Source organism: Castor canadensis, chromosome 12 (genome assembly GCF_047511655.1).
Source record: "Castor canadensis chromosome 12, mCasCan1.hap1v2, whole genome shotgun sequence".
In the NCBI taxonomy this organism is placed as follows: domain Eukaryota; kingdom Metazoa; phylum Chordata; class Mammalia; order Rodentia; family Castoridae; genus Castor; species Castor canadensis.
In genome coordinates this window covers 48,436,627-48,459,411 of record NC_133397.1, presented here as the reverse complement: position 1 = coordinate 48,459,411, position 22,785 = coordinate 48,436,627, and the positions used below count along the sequence as shown (strand labels likewise).

General features: G+C 38.7%; 1 protein-coding gene across 3 annotated transcripts in view; it reads left to right on the top strand.

Annotated features, from left to right (window-relative positions):
- The first annotated feature begins 2,229 nt into the window (after positions 1 to 2,229).
- The window catches only part of Efemp1 (EGF containing fibulin extracellular matrix protein 1), a 59,296-nt gene continuing 38,740 nt past the window's right edge, over positions 2,230 to 22,785 (top strand). For 2 of the 3 annotated variants that reach the window (XM_074049754.1, XM_020182324.2), the window contains exons 1-4: positions 2,521 to 2,660; positions 3,826 to 3,913; positions 7,835 to 7,883; positions 8,044 to 8,430. In XM_074049754.1, the coding sequence (XP_073905855.1) occupies positions 3,833 to 3,913; positions 7,835 to 7,883; positions 8,044 to 8,430 (517 nt within the window). In that variant the 5' untranslated portion in view covers positions 2,521 to 2,660; positions 3,826 to 3,832. Of the gene's footprint in view, positions 2,355 to 2,520; positions 2,661 to 3,825; positions 3,914 to 7,834; positions 7,884 to 8,043; positions 8,431 to 22,785 lie in introns of those variants that run through there. The other variant, XM_074049753.1, reaches the window with a different exon arrangement.

Sequence of the window (22,785 nt, the reverse complement as noted above, 5' to 3'; positions counted from 1 at the left end):
CACACAAAAAAAAAAACTAAAGAGAGGAGAGGAGAGGAGAGAAGAGAGGAAAGAACGAAGGAAGGAAGGGAAGGGGGAAGGGAGGGAAGGGGGAAGGGAGAGAAGAAGGAAGGAAATACTCAAAAATATATAACTAACAAAAGACTTGCAGGAAAACTATTTTTTAAAAATCTTACAACTAATAATAATAATTGGTTTTTACTGGACAAAAACCAATAAGGAAACAATGAGAGATTTGAATGGGCACTTCAAAAAGAAAGATATATCAATGGACAATAAGCATACAAAAAATGTCCAGCAGTAGATATGAGAGAAATGTAAAACAAAACTACAATAAGATACCACTTACTTGGCCACAGAAGGGCTCACATTATAAACATTTGATGACACCAGGTGTCAGCAAGGATGTAGAGCAAATGTAATTTCACATACTGCTGGTGGGAATGTGAAATGATACATCCACTTTGTAAAATACCTTAGCACTTTCTTATAAAGTTAAGCATACCTCTACCACATGACACAGCAATTCCATTCCTGAAGTATTTACATAGGAAAAAAGAAAATATATATCCCCACACAAATATTTCTACATGAATGTCCATAAAAGATTTATTCATCAAGAATCCCAAATATGGATCAACAAGTGAGCAGATAAGCAAATCAAGGTACAGCTACACAATGGAATGCCACACAGAAATAAAGAATAGACTTCTAATACATCCAACCACAAGGATGCATCTCAAAAACATGCTAAGTGAAGGAAGCCAGACTCAAAAGTGGGTATACTCTAAGATTTTATTCACATGAACTGCTGAGATAAGCTGGCCGGGGAACAAGGATGTGAGCAGGGAGACCAACTAGAAGGCTATTGCAATAATCCAGGTGGAAAATGGCAGTGTCTTGGGCAGGATGGCTGCAAAGAAGGTGATAAGTGGTCTAGTTCAGGATTCATTTTGAAGGTGAAGTCAATAGAGCTTTTTTCAAGGCATGAATGCAGAATGCATGAGAAAAAAAGAAGTCGAGAATGTCTCCCTGGTCCTGGATCTGAGCAAATAGAAAGCTGAAATTTCTGTTAATTGAAATGGTGAAGCAGTTGGGTGGGGTAGGTTGGAGGCAAGGATGAAACAGCAGATGTGCTCAGTCTGAAATGTCCACTCCATGTCTAAAGGAAGAGAACAAGTCAGCAGTTGTATGTACCCAAAGAGATTCAGCCTAGCAATAGAAATTTGTGAGTTTTCACCTGATTTTTCTAGAGAAGGGTCTAAGAATAGGTAGAAAGAGTTCAAATGAAACAGAAGCAATCACCTGGATAGATCTTTCTACTGTACAAAAAGCAAAGATCCATTTTCAAAAAGTTTGGAAGTCATTAATGACCTGGGTGGGATGAAACTCTATAAATTACCTAGTAAAAAATCTTTACTACAACTAGCAAAACCTGTATACTCAAAATAAGGTTCAGAGAGGATCTTGTGCAGTATCTTATGGCTTGCTACCTCACTGGCAAGGTCTGGGCAACCCACTGGATATCCTGGAGATAAGGGGAGCAGCTTCCACCTGACAAGTTCTCTCTCTTGCAATCTCTACCACCTTCCCACCTCTGGTCAAACCTCTGCCTTCTGCTCCTGGCCAATTAAATCCTTAACCCCTTCAGTTTGCTGGTTATTTCACCAGTGAGATTGTAGTTGGCAGTTTGGTTCTTAAAAGGCACAGCTGCTGTGGAAGCAAGCCATTAATCTGGCATTTGAGTTGGAGTTCTCAGAGATAACTGCAATCTGTGTGGTATGATTTGACCAAGCCAGGGGGGTGGGGGTAGTTATTTTTCTCTCTCCACATTCCTGAAATTCCTATGAAAGGTGGAAGTGAAATGCCCAATTTTGAATGAGCAGAACTGGAGACTCCAGCAAGTGAACCAGTGGAGAAAACAGAAACTGTAGATGAGAAAGGAAACCAAAAACAACCCCACCCCACCTCCGCCGCCCCTCCACACACACATACAGGATTTTTGTTAGCGTGAGTTCCACTTTGCCCGTTCTCAATTCCCCGCACATAGTAGGCCACAATTGACTTCATTAAGGTTTGTTTTTTTTCATCTGAGGAAGCAGAATTCATTCCCTTCAAAAATAATCAGAATAAGTGAAAGGACTAGCTTTATGAATAACTCCCTCTCCTAGGATTCACTTGTTGGGGAGAGGGGAGGATTTTTACGCAATTTCTGGGGTCCGCAGAAGCTCTCTAAAGGAAGAGATGTTTGCCTCCAGTGGGACGCTTGAGTAGCCCTGAGGCCGGGGCATCACCGAGGCTGATTCAAACCTAGGACATCCCATCTCAACATGCCCTCTGTGGCCTGGGATCGGGTGAGCTGGGGAACCGAGGGGATGACAGGGGAGGGCGGGTCCTTCCGGGCGGTGCAGATGGCCTCAGAGTCTGGGCCGGCGCGGACCCAGCTGCACCGCGCTTTCCCCGGGCTTGCAGCATGGCTCAGCGATCGCGCCTCCCTCGGCTCTCTCCTCCGCCTCCCTCCACCCTCCCATTTCCCTCCCTTTCTCCTCCTCCTCCTCCTCCTCCTGCAGCCGCGCGGCTGCCAGACCTCGCCAGTTCAGACCCACGGGGGCTGCCCTCTCCTGCGCACTGCCCTCGCCCAGAGCGCCGCGGCCGCGCAGGTAGGAACGTAGGAACTAGCCGGGACCCAGGGTGGCCCCAAGCGCGCCCTGAGCCTGCGGGGAGAAGGTGGGGCGAGCTGCAGAGCACCCGGGAAATGCTCAGGGTCTCTCCAACCCGGAGGGAGGTGGAGGTGTGCAGTCTCGGAATGCGATCTGTCAGCGTGTACGAGTATTTGGGTGACATTTGTTGAGATGGGCATGTGTGTGCGCGCCGACCACCTACTGGCAGGATTTTGCCGGTAAACGTGGTTTTCAAGGTTTCGGGGAACCATGTGCAAATGGAAGCCGCACCTGGATTTCACAGGAGCTGCTTAGAAACTGGAGCGCTGAGCAGTCCGAAGGACAGATGCCTGTTTAACGTACAGTTAAGAAAGGGGGTCTCTCTGGCAGGCGCCGGGTCTACCACCTCAAAACCGGTACCCCAGGTTGCAGAACTGGTATCCCAAGCTGCCATCGGCAGCCGGGATCCTGAAGGTCAGAGACCAAGGGATTGATAAGATTCTAGAGAATCAGTCTTTGGGCTGCTCGTATGCACAACCTGGAGCTTCCAAACAGTGGTGCTCAGGAAGCAGCATGGAAATGCAACTTTCAGAGTTTTGCGGGAGGGTGTGAGAAGCTCTAGTGTTCTAGTGGAAGGAGATTGCTCTCAGAGTTTTTGTTCTTTTTTTTAAGTTCAAAGCCATGTAGTTCATATTGTTTCGCAGGTATTTTTGCTGAGCTGTGAGTGTGCAAGGAGCTTCACTAGCTTGGAGTTGGGCATATAGGAAATCTTTCAAGTTCAAGGGAACAGAGATTTGCTATCCTACTTCCACCCCCAAAGAAAAAAATTTGCACCATAGCTTTTGAAATTGACTACATCTTATTTTTCCTTTTAAACACCCCTTTCCTGAAGCCTGCGGCTAGGAGTGGTGTAAAATACACGCTAAATGTCCTTTGTATATGTTTGGGATGGAGTAAAGTGAAATGCTGTTCTGTGGAGAGTTTTTTAGGTCTTTCATGCATGGTTGGAAGGTTGAGGAGCGGGAAAGGAGATGAGAAAGTAAATTGGATATTGGGTATCTTGGAAGCTAGGCCTCCCCACTCTCCCTTTCTTTTTTACTTCCCTGTAAAGTTTTCTTTCCCTGCAGCGATAATAAACATGGATTTGTCCTGTGTTCTCTTTGAGATTCACAATGTTGAAAGTCGTTTTCCTAACCATGCTGATTTTGGCACTGGTCAAGTCACAGGACACAGAAGAAACCATCACTTATACGGTAAGGGGTGATGGAATTTGAAATAAGTGCACTCAGCAGATTCTATGACACAAGAAAGACTTTACCCACCCCTGCCAGTGTATGTAGGCTTTACTATGTTAAGGTAATAAATTAAACACTTTCCTATGGTTTGCATTTAAGATTTGTTGTAAATTTCCCTCCATCCATTGAAAAGTTCATTTAGACCATCAATTGACATGGGGACCAACATGTAATGATTTGAGCAAGGCCCCAAAAGGGGACTCTCTTAAAACTAAAATTAAAGTCAAGAACATGTTCTCAATACATTCAATAAATTAACGGGTGTAAAGAATTGGGAAGCCTTGATTCCTATGTAGGTACAGGATAACACTCAAGGCAAATAAGAATGTTAAACATCACATAAGTACAACACCCCATGGTCCATGTGACTTATATTCTCATGGAAGTGGCCTCTATCGAATTTATAAAGGCTGTTCTTCCTTTATAGTACAAGTCACATAAGTACCCTTCAGATAAGTTAGATTTAAAATGAAGGGTGTACTCAGTTTTCCATTTTCTGTTAATATCTCTGATATTTCCAAGTAATATTCGATTAGTTTGTTAATTGCATGAGCATAACCAATACTTAATTGAATATTTAAAATATCATCTGACCACTTCCACTGCCAAAATTAGATGAGGTAAGGACAGAGCAAGGGAGTACTTACCTCACCTGGGCTGAGTTTCTTTGCACCCTGTGTTTTCTAGTTTTCAGTGTGACATTTGTCCAGGATCATGATATGAAAACTACATTTTTTCCTTGCTCTCAATTTTAAAAATCTAAGTAATCTTACTCAAAGGAATGTGAATATTTTTAGAAATAAAACTCTTAAAAGTGAGCTAATGTCAATTACTGATTAATAAACATTATCTCACTTTTTGGTGCCACATTATCCTTCAATGTTAGTATACATCTGGCAAGTATTCCTTTCTGTTGTTAATATCAACTATAAATAAAATAGTTTAATGTAAATATTTTGCTAACTTAATGTTACATGCAGTTGCTTCCTCTGTTGAAGATAAATAAAGCAAGAGAAATGAATGCATGTGCTGTTTATGTTCAAATGAAAATGTTTTGTTACTCAGGGTAAACTCACTACCTTCTCAGGGAGCTAAAATTAAATTTGCAATCTGCTTTTATAATCATCAAATAAAAGATTTTATTTCTTTTAAAATTGCTTATCTTATACTCTTTTCCCTTTGCTAGTCACTTAAATCTTACTCATTTTTAACAGAAAATGTTTGCTGTGCATTAGTCACTATAGTTTTAAGTCTACTAACTAGGGTTCACTTATTATTGCAACAGGTTTCCCAGATATGATACCCTTTTGTGCTAAGATTAGGTCTATTGTCTTTTGAGTTATGTATGACTAAATGCACAGTTAAAGAACAAGATATAACTGTTCTCCTCGGGTACCTCATTGTAGAGACACTCAGCATCCTTTCAGCAAAGTTTAAGGTGAGTAGCATTGGCCTTCTACTGGTGGCATAGCTGAAGAGGAGATAGGGGCCTGCCTTGCTTCAGGCTACACAGCCAGCAAGTGATGAAGCTGAGTTCAATCTAGGCTTGTTGACTAGCAGACCCATCCCTGAGGTAATGAGTAAATACCAACAACTACAAGTCATTCCAGTTTACCATGCAAATTATTCAAATTAACTGCCATTTTTGCATGGTTTGAGAGGCACTCTCCAGAAGGATAGGTTTATATACACAAGACAGCCTCACATTCCCTTTCCATAGTAAAGATAGGGTTCCTTCAGCTCCTTCCTGGACAAGAATCTGCATAAGCAACTCTCATCACTATCAAAAGAATTTTAAGTGTATTTGTTTCCTGAGAAATTCAGCCTTCTAATTCAGGATGTTTACCCTGGGAAGACACTGTTGAACACTACAAAGTTCCTAAGCAAGTACAAATAATAATATTATACAGATGATACAAATCGCTAAAGAAATAGAAAAGCAAAGAGGTGATTAATGTTGGTGCTGGCATATTAAAGAAAATTGAACTCTGTGTTGGTTCTTGATGGAGATTATGACCTCAGATTGATCTAGAAAAGCCAAAGAGGCATCTGAGTCAGAGAGTGTGACATAATCAAATGCTGTGGGTGAAAACAACCAAGACAAGTCCAGGAGGCGATCAGGTCAGAATAGTTGGAGTGGGTGCTGGAAAGACCTGGAGACTGGAAACGGTGATAATGAGAGATGAGAGGTTTGTGACTGCATGAGCTCTTAGATGGAGGAACACTTAACCAAGAAAACAAAAACAACAACAACAACAAAAAAGAATGTCATGGGTGCTGTGTACAGGATATAGACATAAAGGGCCTTGCCTCCCCATGAGGGCAGGAAGGCTATAATAATAGATATAGAAATAGACACAAGTAAGCAGAGCTTGAAGAAAATAACAAAAAGTCAGAGAATATGTTCCTGAATCCTGAGACAGGTGATAGTACCTTGGATGGTGTTGGGAATTAGTCAAGGAGATAACGTGAGTTTAGTTTTCACCAGGGGAAGTTTCAAACATCAGTAAAATAGCTAAAGTGATCTCCCTGCCTCAGTTCAGCTAGTTACTTGCCAAGCATCTGTTGCTTGCATAAGCAATTCTCAGTTCTATTAAAAGAATTTAAGTTTGTTTGTTTACTCCACTTTTGTGCAATCCATCCTGAAGCATCTTCTTCACAGTGACTCTCAAATAAGCATCTGATAAAATTGCTTCCTGAGCTAAAAGGTCTGCAAGGATTTCTTATCACCCATAGCAATGTTTCTCAAAGGGATGCCATAGACAACCTATATGGGAATCATTTGGGTTAACTGTTAAGGAATTCAGATTCCAGGCTTCCTATCTAAACCTTCAGAACCTACTCCTTTGGAGATCCTAAAATGCATAGGAATCTGCATTTTAACAAGCACCCTGGATCATTCTAAGGCATTAAGAGCTTGAGATTCACTTACTTTTGGGGTAGAATTTAGTCCTTCCCTGTCCCAAGGAAAGACTTCCTAGATTTGGCCCTGCCTACCTTGCTAACTTCATTGCCCACCCAGAACTACATGCATCTTGTTTCCTCTTCAACAGTTTTGTGCGTTTGCTCACAATGGTCCCCCTTTCTAGAATTTTCACATCTCCCCGGAAAAATCCTGCTCATTCTGTAAGGCCCAATTCACTTGTCACCTACTCTGTATAACCTTTCCTTCTGCCTTGTCACACCCACACCAGAGTCCCTCACCTCACCACTTGTACTCATACACTTGTGCTGCACTGCTGACATCTTGTTCCAACTTGTCCACCTGTCCATCTCCTCTTCTGGCCCACGGATAGCTTGACGGATACAAGGTCTTCACCATCTTTACATCCATAGGGCCTGGAGCAATGCCTGGTGCGAGAAGGTGCTGGATAGAAGGGTTATTCAGTGAGTGAACTGGAGAGGACCCATGGGACATGAACCTGGAGGAGGCAGGTCAGGGCATGAAAGGAAGGTCAGAATGGTGAAGGAAAGCCAGGAGTTTAGATGTTCAAGAGGATTTAGGGAGAGAGCAAAACATTCAGGGATAGAAAAAAAAAAGAACTTGGTTGAATTTTCTTTCAATATGGAACAAGAGGGCAAATAAAAAGAGAGGTTGGAGACATCTCAAGACAGAGAGAAAAAACTCTAAAAACTGGTGATAGGAACTGTACAAAACCCAACAGAGAAATGGAGGCAGCTGACTGACGATTGAGAATGGACTCCTGAAGCTACCAAGCACAGACTTGTCTTAAAGGAGAGAAGGCTAGAGAATGCATAGACCCATCTCATCACCTAGCTAGGGCTCTAGCACAAAATCATTGCAAGAAGAATGGCGCTTTTAGAGTGGCTTCTTAGGGAAACAACTTCTCCTGCTCATCTGTGATTTTTGTTTTACAGCAATGCACTGATGGATATGAGTGGGACCCTATAAGACAGCAGTGCAAAGGTAAGCCTGCTTCTAAGACTTCCATTTGAACATAGCTTTCGTCTTCACCTCCTGTGTCACTCTTCTTGTTCTGTTTTTATTATACCAAAAAGTTGTGTGCACATATTTGCATGTCCATTTTCCCTCTAAGATAGCTGACTTGTTTTATTACTGACCACAGATATTGATGAATGTGACATTGTCCCAGATGCTTGCAAAGGTGGAATGAAATGTGTCAACCACTATGGAGGATACCTCTGCCTTCCTAAAACTGCCCAGATTATTGTGAATAATGAACAACCTCAGCAAGAAACACCAGCAGCAGAAGCATCCTCGGGTGCCAGCACTGGGGGTGTAGCTGCCAGTAGCGTGGCAACCAGTGGCATGGTGCCTGGGGGTGGTTTTGTGGCCAGTGCTGCTGCAGTCGCTGGCCCTGAAGTGCAGACAGGCCGAAATAACTTTGTCATCAGGCGGAACCCAGCTGATCTTCAGCGCATTCCCTCCAACCCTTCACACCGGATCCAGTGCGCAGCAGGCTATGAGCAGAGTGAGCACAACGTGTGCCAAGGTGAGCATGACTTATTATACTAACAAGAAAGTTCTTGACCAAGTCCACCTCCTGCTGAGGATGATAATAATAACTCACATCTATCAAGGGCTTCCCATGGGTTGGACATTGTGCTAAACTAAGCTCTTTGTATTCATTAGCATATTTAATCATTTCAATAATCCTAAAAGGTAGTTACTGTCAATGTCATTATCATTTTACAAATGAGGAAATTGTGGCTCAGAAAGTTCATCAGTGTTTCCCAACCTTAGATGCCCCTATTTATTGTCCCTTAGGAGCCTTTAAAACTTCTCAATGGCCAAGCCACACCCTAGCACAATTAAATAACAGTCTCTGGGGGTGAATTCCAGGCATCAGTATTTTTTAAAGTTCCCAGCATGGTTCCAGCATGCAGCCAAGTTTGAGAATCAGAGGTTACACAGGTGGTAAGTGCAGAGCTGGCTTTCAAACCCAGGCAGGAGGGTGCCATTACAGCTGTCAGAAGTAAAAGTCAGATTATTCATTTGGAATTTGAAATTATGCTGTCCAACTACTCCATAAATGTTCCCCTTTGTTTTCCTAAGCTTTCTGTCATTGAACTTGCCACTCATTTTCCTCATTCAGGAATAAAGAAATGGGACTCCTTCATTATCTTTACCTTGGAGGGAGGCTCTGCTCCTCACATTTCTCTCTCTTTTAAAAACTCTCATCTGAGCACATTTCGCTTGCATCACTTGCACAATGGCACTGTCTGCCTTGGCGTCTCTGTTTATTTTCACAAAGAGTACACATCACTGTGTATTCTAGAAACAGCTGTAGAGTCATGCTAGCAACGTGATAAGAATCTCAGACTTTGAAGACATGTAAGATATTAGCTAACTGGACTATGCTAAGGGATTTTGTTTCCCCTTCCTCTTTACCAAACCCTTTCAGAGATGCATGGGATGAAGATCATGTTACTGAGATGGGGTAATAGGAATCCGTAGACTCCTTTCACACTGCCGGTAGCTGACTGGGTAGACCCCAGATGATGGGGCTTCCTGTCACCACCACACAATCACCTGGTAATGGAAAGGGTCCAGAAACTCTAACCTTCTAACTGATCCTGGGGTTAGGTTAGGTGAGTGAGGAAGATAGCACACTCCTCCCTCACACAGTTGGGAACTTCAAGCTGCTGCATTAGTGGAAGATGCATCTCCTAGTGCCCTGGAATCTCTTCCTTCTCACCAATGCTTCATTTTTTATCTTCTGTGTAAGCAACATTAGGCTTTAAATGGCTTATAAATGAAGTCAGGAAACTAGCATGCTCTGGCTTTTATTATTTCATGTTTTGTGTGCAAATTTTAAGTTACCCCACATCAAGAGCTGACCCGTGTGGTGATGGTGTCACTTTTCAGAGGGAGCATCATATGAGCATCTGTTTTGTGTTACTGTCATGAGTCAGAATTCCAATATTGATGATGAATGTTTCAGCATCTGCTTGATATTCTGATATTTAATTTAAGGATTATGTCAAGGAGATAAACTGGTGAGGTTATTCTTATACATGTATTTGGGTGAATAGTGATGAAAATGCTTGAGTTTATTTAGGATATACCAACTTTAATTGTGTTATTTAAATATTAATATTAAAGATTTAAATATTCCAACTTAGGTTGGAAAGTTTGGTGATAATTTTTCTGAAATTAAAAAAATTGCTGAAATATTTTTAAGTATTGACTTTTATATTCTGAGTCATTTTTAACCCTTCAGACATTGTATATTTTAATGGTACTTGGGAGGGAAAGAAACAGATAAATGAATGGGGTCATTTCCCAGAGTAGTTTATAGTCCATCATTGACCATTGTGGTTGACTTTAAGAACAATGCCTAAAGCAGAATGAAGAAGAATAAAATATAGCAAAACTTATAACACCCTTTTTTACGGTAGAAACTATACTATGAATAATGAAAATCAAATCCTTCTTTAAAATGTCCAGACTACCTTACAGTTATTTTTCATACATTAAAACGTATTAGCCTCATTTCCTTGGGAATTTCTTTTAGTTATAAACTAAAATTATTAAGTACTTTGCTTATGGAGGAGGTAAATACTTACTGGTTCATTGTGTGCACACAGGGAAGTTCCAACCTAAACTGTTCTGTCTATAATTTAGCCAATTTCTAAAATTTGGGATTGGGGTCTATACCACCGACAGCAGGGTTAAAAGTTTTTTGGATGACTTAAGGCTTCAGTTGGATTTCTTCCCACCAGACAATTTTGCAAAGTGCCCATAAATGTGGATTTACTTAATTGTTGATAAAAGGGGTTTATTTCATATGATAACAACAGGATAATCTGTCTAGGGAATCTGACTAATATAAGTCGAGTCACACTTGTGCCCGTTTATTATTGAGCCAATCAAACATGCAGCCCAGCTTCTTCTAATTGCCTGCAGATGTATGACATTCTCACTCCAGGCCAGCAGCACAAAATAATGTTTTATAACCAATGTGAAAGTGTGGGGACCTCCGCTTAAAACAATAATGTGCTCCGAGGACCCATATTCCTGACATCATCACGCTATTTGAGGAGCCTTCTGTTTTAATAAAGATCTCCACTCCCTTTTAAATGTTGCATACTTATGCCCAGTAAAACCAAGCACATTCACCATGGTCAGCTGGCTTAAAATAAATGAATGCCTACACGTGAGTTATATTTATATAAAAATTATTTCTTTTTTCCACATATATTTTTCACCAGGTACACTTTGTCATTACATAACCTAAAGCTGAGAACATTTTTTATGTAAGGGCTGCCCGGTGGCTCAGTCTTTAAACCAACTGTGCCTTTGAACACACCGTATAATCACAGACAGCTCCTAATAATGAAAATACCGTTAGGTTTTCTTAAATTCACACTTTTTAAGTGCATGTCTTTTAAGCAGCTGTGTCTTAACAGTTTAATGAAAACATGGTGGTTTTACTCCTTTTCATATATTTATCCAGGGTTTTTAGTTGTGCAAAAACAAGAGGTTTGAAATACAACATAATATCCAAGGATCAAGTCATCGTCTGCAGGGTTTTTTTCAGGTAATTTTTGCCAAGTGAGGGTGACAATGGAAGTGCCAATCACACTGAACATTTCACATGACTGGTGTTACCCCTGAAAGCTATAAAATTACATATGGATTACTTTAGTATTACATACCTGGAGTCACGTGGCGATAAGGTTTTAGAATTGTTTCCATGAGATACCATCTCCCTCAAAGACAACAAATATTCATCTATGCCAAAAGAAAGTTGGATGAATAGGGTGTATATTATAACCCATTTGTGGCTCATATTTAGTTTCCACATAGTCTCTCTGTGATCCTCCTCAAAGGAAAAGAAGTTAGAAATCCTAGTGCAAGCGAGAACAGATTTTTTAAATCATATATAACTTTCTAACAGTCTCATTTTTGTAGGTAAAAATCATTTGGGAACTGGTAAGAAAAAAGTATCAATTGCCCAATTTGAAGAAATTTAGCTTCTTTATTGGACTTTCAAAAAATGAGACATAGGATATTTTACATAGTAATTATTAACTTGGTCAAGATTTGCAAGTATGACTGCTAACTTGCTAAAGAAACTGTGCCTTCAAGAAATGAACTCAGTTCAAATGCTTAATGAAGCTGAAAATAGAGCCAAGTTCAAGTCAAGAGCGCAGTACCCAGCTTGTATTATATAAGATGTCACCAAGAGATATGAAAACATACTCTAGGGTTTCCAACCATCTCAGTCTGCCAGGATTATCCAATTTTAAAACTGCGAGTATCATTTCACTGGAAACATCTCTGACCAAGGCAAATAAGCATTGACCACCTTAGCACACCCCTATAACCAAGTCCCATGCACCTCAAGTCAAGAGTGAGAAAGTCCTAACATTAGAGCCATTTGTTCGGGTGAAGGCACTGTCCATCCAAAGAGACTATTTTTCAAATTTGTTTTAAACTTTCAAAAGCCAAAACCAAACTGCACTGATTTTTAAGTACTTGGACAGAGTTTTTGTTTTCAGTTGTTGAGATCCACTTACCTGTCTGCCAGGGAGCAGGTCTCTGAATTGTTTTAGACTGCACAGGTAGGACACCTTGGCATTAACACCTACACACCCAGGTGTAAGTCATGCCATTACTAGATCATTTTCTCATATTTCCATATGATCAAATTAAGTACCAACTTAAATTATAAAGTTTTTGCTTTGTTAAGGTTTTTATTTTTGTCAACTTTCAACTATATTTTTAGTGATTTTATTTTATTTTTGTTATTCTTACCCTGATACAACAGCAACTAAAACGCTAAAGAATTTTTTTTTTTGCCTCTTATAAAGTCTAAATGAATAGCAAATCATACTCAGGCTTTAGTTTAAAAAGAAACTATTATCTCAGGCATGATCTATTACCTTCTACACATTTCTTCATAACAGGAGGATCACTAAAGTAGTATTTTGAAAAGAAAAGAAGTAATTATCTATACATGGGCTTTGAAAAAAAAGAAATTTGAACCAGCATGTTCAGCTTCCCAGATGCTAAGGACATCTTTCTTTGACTGTTTTCATTTTAAAATGATCTCAGATCCAAAAGAAGATTTATAAATTACAGTGTAATGAAGTGGTACCGCATACCTGGCATTGTCCTCAGCAAACAGCTTTCAAACACTGTCCTTTTGTTGATTTGACTGATGTTATTAGGGTCTCTGGCAGGTGGGGTTAGTTTTGTGAGGAAATGACTAATTTTTGTTTCATATAATTATATAGCCCAGTGAAGAGCTTTGATCTAAGAGAATAGATATTTTGCAAAAGGAAGACTGCAATTGAGTAAATTATGATATTACTTCTGCTTGAAGTAAAAATACTTCAAGCAGAAAGTAAGATGGGCATTTAGTCTGCTTATAGTTCTTTATTGTTTTTAGTTGTAAATAAAGAGCTGGGTTTATAAGGAAAGTTAATTAGATTTTAGACAAGCTGATGCAAAGTAACAGAAGTGATTAGTTTCCTCCTGAAAAATCATACATCATTTCATAATTTACTTTTCAAATATTGTAGACATTGAATTTCTAGTCAATTTAAACATTTTAATATGCATTTGTGAAGAATATGTTTGTGTAGCTGATTCATACACAAAAAGTATCCTTATAATTCATTCATAAACACTGAATGACAGCATTTGAGATAAAAAGATGGAAGAGATCATTATGACCACTCTTCTGCACAAAAGATTGTGCTACAAAACTCCACAATTAAGTGGTTCTCAAAGTCTGCCTAGACCAGAAGCATCAATGACATCTGATAACTTGATGAGAAATGCAGATTCCTGGGCCCCACCCCACACCTACTGAATCAGTGATCGGTGTTTTAACAATCCCATGATTCTGATGTTTGCTGCAGTCTGAGAAACAATACCTAACTTAATCTTTACTTTAGAAAGCTGCATCCATTGTGATCAGAGGGCAGGGTCAGGATACTTTACATGGGATATGGGATATGATGAGAATGTTTAAAAAACATATGCAGAGTAAAATCATATATTATTTTCCTTCTTTTACCTTTCTTACCGATGTCACCAGCCCTCTGATCTCTAAACATGTGGTAATGAGTCCTGTATAGTACTATAACCCTAAATCAAGGATATGATATGTGCAATCTCAAGGAAAGGGAGCATCTGAAGACAACAGGAAGGCCTTGGCTCTCTCTGTAAAACCTACAGAGATGAACTAATACAACTATTCTTAAATTGCCAGGAGGTGAAACTCCAGTGCTCTGGCTATGGTAATGATCAGTACTCGGTGATACTATATCTTCTATAAGGATTCCCATTAAGTTTATGCCATAAACTTGTGATATGAAGCATGCTGTTTCAAAGATCAGTTTGTGTAGAGTCACAAAAGGGAAGGAGATTGACTCTGGCTTTGGCCTTGAAGCATCTTTCAGTTCCCAAAGCAATAGGTGACCTTTCCAATATCAAATGCACAGACGACTAACCATCTCATTCCATTCAGACTCTGTGAGTCAGTTAGTTGAAGAGTATTAACATTAGCATCTTCTATTCAATTTAAAGATTTATGTCCCATCAATGATGAGAAGATTCTTATTAAGACTAGCTTACACTTACACTGTGGAATGAATTTCCTTCTTCCCATACAAGCACAAAGAAGCAGATTAGAGTAGAATTGCAAGCCTGAGTAACTTTAGGAATGTGCATTCGTACTGGCTCATTATTTCCTTCTCCAGCAAAAAATCTCAAGCTATATTCTCTAAAATTAACAAATTCCTCTTTTGTAAGGATTGCCTTTGCACTTGTTGGATTACTGGCACAATTTTATTCTTTGAAACCAAAGAGTAAACAAAAGTTATCCCAAATGTGTTTGATTTTGCATGAATGTACAAATAAGTTATTCATACCACATCTGAAATTCATTAGCACATGCTTTTTTCCAGGCAGTAACTGCAAATTGTACACTCAAAACTAAAACTGATCAAGAAAACTGTGTTCAAACATTGTCAGAACAAAACACGGACATTATAAGAATTTAGACACAATTGCAAGTTTGTAGTTTAAACCTAAATGATGTGTAAAAATTTAATAAAGATGAAGTGAAAAAATTGACATGAAAGGAAGGCTACAGGCCAAGATATTGGCAGAAGGATGGATAGTTTATTGCTGTCAATTTTATATGAACAGAGATTGAAAGGAGGGAGAGGCAGTGAATCTATGTTATATAAAAAATTACAGACTTTTTACTTAATCAAATTCTAAAACTTCAACTGCCTTTCAAATAGTTATACATTTAGGCTAGCACATGATAAGTAGGCAATCTTTCAAGTGAAATTGATCAAACAGAACATAAAACCATTCATTTGCTATTTAACAAACTCAAGTTTGAGAACCACTCACTGTTGTGGTTTGATAGAGTCAAGGTAGATGGAAGGCACAGTGATAGAGTGAAAGTAGGAGGAAAGGAAGGTCACAGTCTGTAGGGAGCTTGGTATAACCAACCCATGAGTTATCAAAAAACAATTAAACAATTATCAGTTCAGTAGAGTAATGCATGGGACATCACAAGAAGTACATAATAAATTACTCAAAGTAGAAGTCAGTCTAGTTTGTGACAGAGGTAGCCCCACCATTTACTACAATACATATTTAGACAGAAAAAGAAAACACACCCCCAGAATTGTAGTTAAGGAAAATCTCTGTTTCCTCCTTGGAATGGAACATTTAGGAGAGAATGATGAGAAGTTGGGAGGACTTAGAAATTAAGATCCAAACATCAGAGGAAATAACTATTCTGTAGCCAAGCAAAATAAGTGAGAAGCATTGTGTCCATGTCCCTTCTGTCCCAGAACTAGCTCCCAGGAGAAGTCCCAGGGGCAGCTGCTTCTGATAGGAATGCTAACAAGGAAAGGTAAGGACAAAGACCAAATCAGAAAGGACAAGTAATGCACAGCATACATCTGTGACAGGTTCCATCCTCAGTAACTCTCCCCAACCAAATACTGGTGACTTCATCTAGCCCTGATTGAATGCATCCAGAATGGTCTTGTCTTATTTAGTGTTGAAAAGGCACTCAAAACTGTTTTCTGTTTGTTTATACAAATGGATGGTTTTTAATCATAGGACAACTCACACTTAAACCATCCTTGAAAATGAACTAGAGTACTATGTGTGGATAAGGTATATTTCCCAACATGTCCATGAGTAGTTATTGAAAGAGACATTCTATCCCTTTAATAGAGAAGATCTTAGGTACTTTGGTCCTGTTTTAAACTTAAGCTATTTGAAAGAAGAATCCATTCTTTATATCCTGGATTATTAGGCTTTTAACATTGATAACTAAAAAGGTTGCCATTATTCCTAGAGAGAGACTGAACTGGAAACACTGAAGTTCTATTTTCTGAAAAGCCATTTATCCATGTATCTCTGAATCAAATATATCCTTCCTCAGAAGTCTATAGTGATAAATCAAATTACCCTGGGGTTGGGGAAATGCTAATATTTATGATGTTTACAATAAGATAGTCACAAGGCTGGAATTTTTTTCATTTTTTTTTAAATTAAAAAAAATTGCAGTGCTGGGGATTGAATCCAAGGTCTCACAAATGCTAGGCAAGTGCTCTACCACTGAGCTACATCCCCAGCCCTTAATTTTCTTTTAAATTGATAAATAATAACTGTATATATTTATGGGGTATAATGTGATTTTTGATAAATGTATACATTATGTAATGATTAAATCAAGCCAATTAATGTCTCCATCACCTCACATCCTTTTTTTCATGGTATGAATAGTTCAAGTCCACCCTCTTAGCAATTTTGAAATATACATTAAATTATTATTAACTATAGTTGCCAGTATGTGCAATAGATCTCAAAAACTTACTCCTCCAATCTAACTGAAATTTTGTACCCTTTGACAAAAACCTCCCTGTTCTTCCTCACCCCCCAACCCCACCATCTCCAGCTTCTGATAACCACATTCCTTCCTTTGTTTCTATGTCTTGACTTTTTTAGATTCCACATATAAGTGAGATTATGCAGTATTTCTTTCTATAAGGCTCAAAAATACTGATCTGAGCTCACTGATATTCTAATGAAACTCAAGGCTCTTGATGAAGGTCTGTGAAATAAAAGAAAGATAGATCAGAGCAATTCATCTTATCTTGAACATTTTCTTGGACTAGAAGCCAAAAATTATTCTCTTTAGATGTGCTTTTACACTCCAGGAAGGTCACTTAGTTGAGTGTAGGTGAGTTAAGGAAGAGTAATTCTGATCTGGTCCCAGAGTAGAAAGAACTGAATTGTGAAGGATGTGAGAAGGAAAGCACAGATCTCAAAGGCCCAGGAAGAAAGAACCTGGCTTACTGAGGGCCCCTTGAATAAGGAATGAAATTAGACTACCACAAAAACTATATAGGTAGGCCAGGTGTGGTGGTGTACACCTGTAATCCCAGCTACATAGAAGACATAGGTAGGAGGACCATGGTTGGAAGTTGGCCCCAGGCAAAAACAGAAGACCCTATCTGAAAAATAACTAAACAAAAAATGGCTCAAGTGGTAGAGCGCATGCCTAACAAGCACAAAGTCCTGAATCAAACCATAGTAACACACACACACACACACACACACACACACACACAAAACCCAAGGAGGTAGCTTTATGTGTACCCAGCTAATGCAAGAATCAAAAATCATGACAGCAGATATAACTGCTTCATACATATAGTTAAATCTTAAAAGGCTATAGAGACTGTAATGAAATAAGTTTTTACTCTCAACAGTTGTGTGTGTTGCAACAAATTGCATCCTGCCTCCTGAGTGGAGCCATGGAACACAACCAAAATGGGAAACACATCAAAGAGTCCTATTCAGTGCCCTTCCAGGGCACCAGGTCCATCACAACCTGAATTAGGGGAGAGTTTTAAATATGACAATTAGATTTTGCTTGTGAAATATTTTGCAGTAAAGTCCTCCTGTTGTACATGCATCCACATGAGTATGCCATTAAGCTGTTAAGTTTTACTATTCAGTGAAAACTTAAGTATCCCAATATTTCCTAGTATGCAAAAATTACAAAGAGCAGTGCAAATCTGCTTTTCAGTTGCTGTTGAATCCTTAGAATTGTTGATTTGAAGAGGCTTCTTAGAGAGTTAGTTCAACTTAAATCATTCTTCTAAAATATGGGAGCAATCTGGGTAGCTGGCATCATTCAGCTTTACAAACCTCAACAAAGAACTTTTTTCTAATCACTGCTTTTCATATTTGAGGCCTAAAGAGATACTGTAATATAAAACGGCTTTCTCTCTTCATCCATGCTCTTTCCTGTGGAGTTTGTGATATCAGAAGACCCTTCCTCTAAAAACAAAACAACATCCCAGGAGAAACTTAGAAACTTGCCTCTGCAGGCTAAATGCCCCTTTCTTGCCTAGAGTTGGTATATTCCAGCTACTTATAGTCACACGTGTGTGCACAGACATATACCTGCTCACATACGTACCTATACACATCCATATGCACAAACATACACACACACCAGCTTTTGTAGTAGGGAAGTAGCATGCCAAAATGAAACCCATCAAAGCCAACGATGCTTCTGCAGTAGTTCAGAATGCAGTTCTGTTCTCATTGTTCCTAGAAAATTAATACTGGAAACTGTTTTATAAATGCAAGAGAATGGAGCACCTTGAATAGGTACTACTCTATTTCCTCAATAAAGAATTTTGTTATACAGAACATAGAGAAAGGGTCAACAAGATAAGAATGAAGCTACCATGCCGTAATCTCTAAGACTTTGTTATCTTACATTTCTGAAGCACTGTGGTCATTTCTAATCTTTCTGAGAGATTTACCTGGATTCCAGCCTGACCACAACTGAATTATCAGCAAAATTAACATTTTGAGAGACCAGTCTAGAGTAGATTAGAAAATAACAACATCTAGGACTAGCACCAAATTTCCAAGCTCTTTCATTCTTCAGACTTTGGTAAACTATATAGTCATAAGGAAGGTTGGAATAAAACTCCACTCAGCAAGCAAGACCAAAAATTCTAGTCATTCATGATAAGTTTTACTTCGCAATAAAATCTGTGGGCCTTTTTGTAAAAACAGTTCATGATATGGTATGTCACAAGAACCCTAATCCAGGGAGGAAGCCAGAAGACAAAAGTCTTTTCAGGCAGGCTGGTAAGATAGAAGGTTTCATTCTGAAATTCAGTTATAAGTCTTCCTTCTTTGGTGACTTAGGCTATTGGGGAGAGGCTAATGATAAAAAAGAAGCTAAATGAAAGATGGAAATTTAGTCATAGTGCAATTTAAACTGTTAATGAGAATCCTGAAAAGAGCAAGAAAGTTTATTTGGTGAATAGCTCATTCCAAAACAAAACAAAAAAAATGTTAAATAGAAAAACCATCATAAATCAAAACTCAACTCTAAGCAAACTGAAAAATCTTTTCATTGATTTTTTAAATTGAGCAGAAAAATGAATAGTGTAAACATGCCAGAAAGGTAGCTCCCAGTGAACCAGCCTGTCACAGATGGTTAATATACACAAAAGACCCTCAGAATATTAGTGTACTAGAAAAAGAACCCGGGCATTGTGTTTAAAAACCCAGACACAAATAGTAGTAGGATTCTAACAGATAGGATTAGTAGATAGCTTTAAAGAAGTATTGGAAAATCTGGTTAGAACATGAAAATCATACACATTTCCAAAAGTACTATGAATCTATTACAAAATATTTTAGTCATATTATTCTTCATAAAATATAGTTTCTGGTCTCAGGTTTATAGTGATGAGAGTACAGTTTCTACTGACAAGAGAAAATAAGAAAGATCACATAAATAATTTGATCTAAAATGATGTTTGGAATCTTCTCCAAAGCTTAGAAATGCCAAGTGAAAAATCTTGACAAATGGGTCAAACTAATTGGAAGGGGCCTGCCTCTTCTTCACTGTGAATCTTTAATTAGAAGAAGAATCAGAACAGATTCAAATCAGAATAGACCAAGCCTCTGCAGTATGTTTTAATTATTCCAATGGATGACATGTCACTCTTATGTCAAAGCAATTTCTCAGCAAAAAGAAAATGTCACGTTACCTTAAATGAGAAGACTTTCTCCTCTCTCTGTCACAGTTTAGGTTAACCTCTTAGGACTATCAGAGAAATAGACACAATAGACGAGCGAGAGAACAAGATTCATTAGTATGTGATTATGGAGGTCAGAAAGTCCCAGATATACCATCTATAAGCTGGAGAACCAGGAAAGCAGTGTGGCAATCCAGTTGATCCAAAGGACTGAGAAGGCAGTGAGAGGTAGATGGCCACCAGTGTAAGTCCCAGAGTTCAAACACCTAGAACCAGAGCTCTAATGTCTAAGAGAGATGAAATGAATGCTCCAGCTCAAGAAGAAAGAATGAATTTGCCTTTCCTCTGCCTTTTTGTTCTACTTGGGTGCTAAGTGGATTAGATATCTATCCGCATTGGTAATAGCCATCTGCTTTATTCACTCTGCTGATTCAAATACTGTCTCTTTCAGCAACATTTTCACAAACACATCCAGAAATCATATTTCACTAGCTATCTGGGCAACACTAGCCCAGTCAAACTGACACTAAACAAAATTAACTATCACAATTTCTTAACCACAACCATCATCACACCTGGGTAACTATTGTCTCTGAAAATGCATGACTTACATGCTGTTGCCCATTGATCAATTAAAAAAATAATTACCACATATTATTAGAATGAAATGATGAAGTCACTCATGGAACTTCCCTAACTTCTCTACTAAGTGACTCAGACACCTAAATAATATCTGCTAGAAGAGTCTTCTAGCATGATAGACCAATGCCCCTCACACTTTAATGAATACCGAGATTACCTGGGGATCTTGTTAAAATGTAATTCTGTCTGGGTTAAGATCTGATATTACACATTTCTAACAAGTTCTTTGGTTTTTGTTGATATATACAGAGTGCTTCTTCCCCTGGCTGGCAATGTACTTCCCACCAAGAAGCTGAGATGTTCAATCACTCTTTATGCTCCATCTTTTGCAGTAGCAAAATGTGGTATAATCTGATTAGAATCAGATTTGCATGTGGTTATTTTTCAAAAAGATTTTTCTCCTTTGGTTAGATACTTAGCTTCTCCAACAAAAATTATAATAGCTACAGCTACAAAACACAGATATTTCCCTTGCTTACTAATTAATAGAATTTTCTCCTATAGTGGAATGTTTTTATGCTTGAGTGCTCAGAAGGATTCCAGAAAGTAGTCTTTGGCAGAAAAGAGTGGTAGAAAACTCCATGAATCTAAGCAAGAGACAAAGATTTCCATTCGGGTCCTCCCCTTAAGTGCTTTGTTGACTGTGTTAAATCAGTCCCTCTGGCCTTTCATTTTCTCAGATATTAAATCGAGCTGTCCTTTCCAACTCTTACTCAAATTAATTGAGGGCTGAGGGGAGAATACACTGTGTAGGTTATAAGCCTGTGGAAGCATGGTAATGACATGGTTCTTGACTGATATTTGGCTGCCACTTAAACTGCCCCTATTGACAGCAGTTCTTCTTTGCCTCTTGGATGGCATTTTTATCAGAAAAACATAGCAGGGCAAGTTAAAATCTGCCCTGAAAAGAATGCAGGTTCATTCTGTGGTTATCATAGTATTAATGACTCAAAAACAGACAATGAGACAGTTCTAATGACCTGAAACTTTATTGACAAAACAGTTCACACCTGGTACTGGTTGTTTGCTGAAAGTCTGGACCAAATCACTGGAGTCTCAGATAGATCACTGTGGTCTTCTCACCAGCACTGATAGGAGTAGTTGCTATGGTTCACAGCACAGCCCAAGACTCCATTTCAATCATAGCTTGTAAAGGAGTTATTTTAATTTTGATGCATAGTAAGTATACATTTTGCATGTATTAATATAAACACCTTTAAAATTTAAAGGTGTTGGAACTAAATGTGACTTTATTTTTACTTTTTTTTTGAGTTAAGATTTTTGATTTCTTGATTTTCGAGTTAAGATTTCTCATCTTCACTGGGGACAGGAGTGCATTTCAGCAAAGAACATTCTATTTAAAATCTGTAAGTCTGTTCATTTGATATTTTGGAATTTTTTTCAGTCTTGGACTCAAACCAGACTCATGACCAAAACAGCATATCTTGCTTGAGCTCATGCATTATTATTCATCATATATGAACCATAAGAAAGGCTAAGTACTAGTTATTCATTGCTGCACAAAAAAGTATCCCCAAAACTTAGCAGCTTAAAACAATAAACATTCATTACTCACACTTCTCTGGGTCTCAATTTGAGGTGTGACTTGGCTGGGTCCTTAGACTTTGAGTCTTTCATAGGCTACAGTCATCTCAACACTTAACTGGGAAGGATTCACTTCCTAGCTCACTCACTAGTTGTTGTGGGCAGAACTCCCTGCCTCAGTTCCTCATGAATTCTTCTACCTATAATTCCTTATCAACACTTCTCCATAAAGCATCTCCCAAAAAGCAATTTCCCACATCAGAGTAAGTAAGGGAAGGACCAAAGAGGGCCAGAAAGAGAGTTAATTACACTGAAGTCACAGTCTTTGATAACCCAACTAAAGGAATGATAGCCCATCACTTTTGTCATATTCTGTTCATTAGAGACAGGTGATTAGATCCAGCTATACTCAAGAGTGTGAACAGTAGGAGACTGGCATCTTTGGGAGCCAGGTTAGAAGCTGCCTACTGCAACCTGCAATTAAAATTCTCCCTGAGTTGATTGCAGCCAAAACTTTACAGTTAAATCTAGAATTTTAAATGGTTCTAAAAATCAAAATACGAGTTAAAAGCAAAATTTATGTTCTCCTT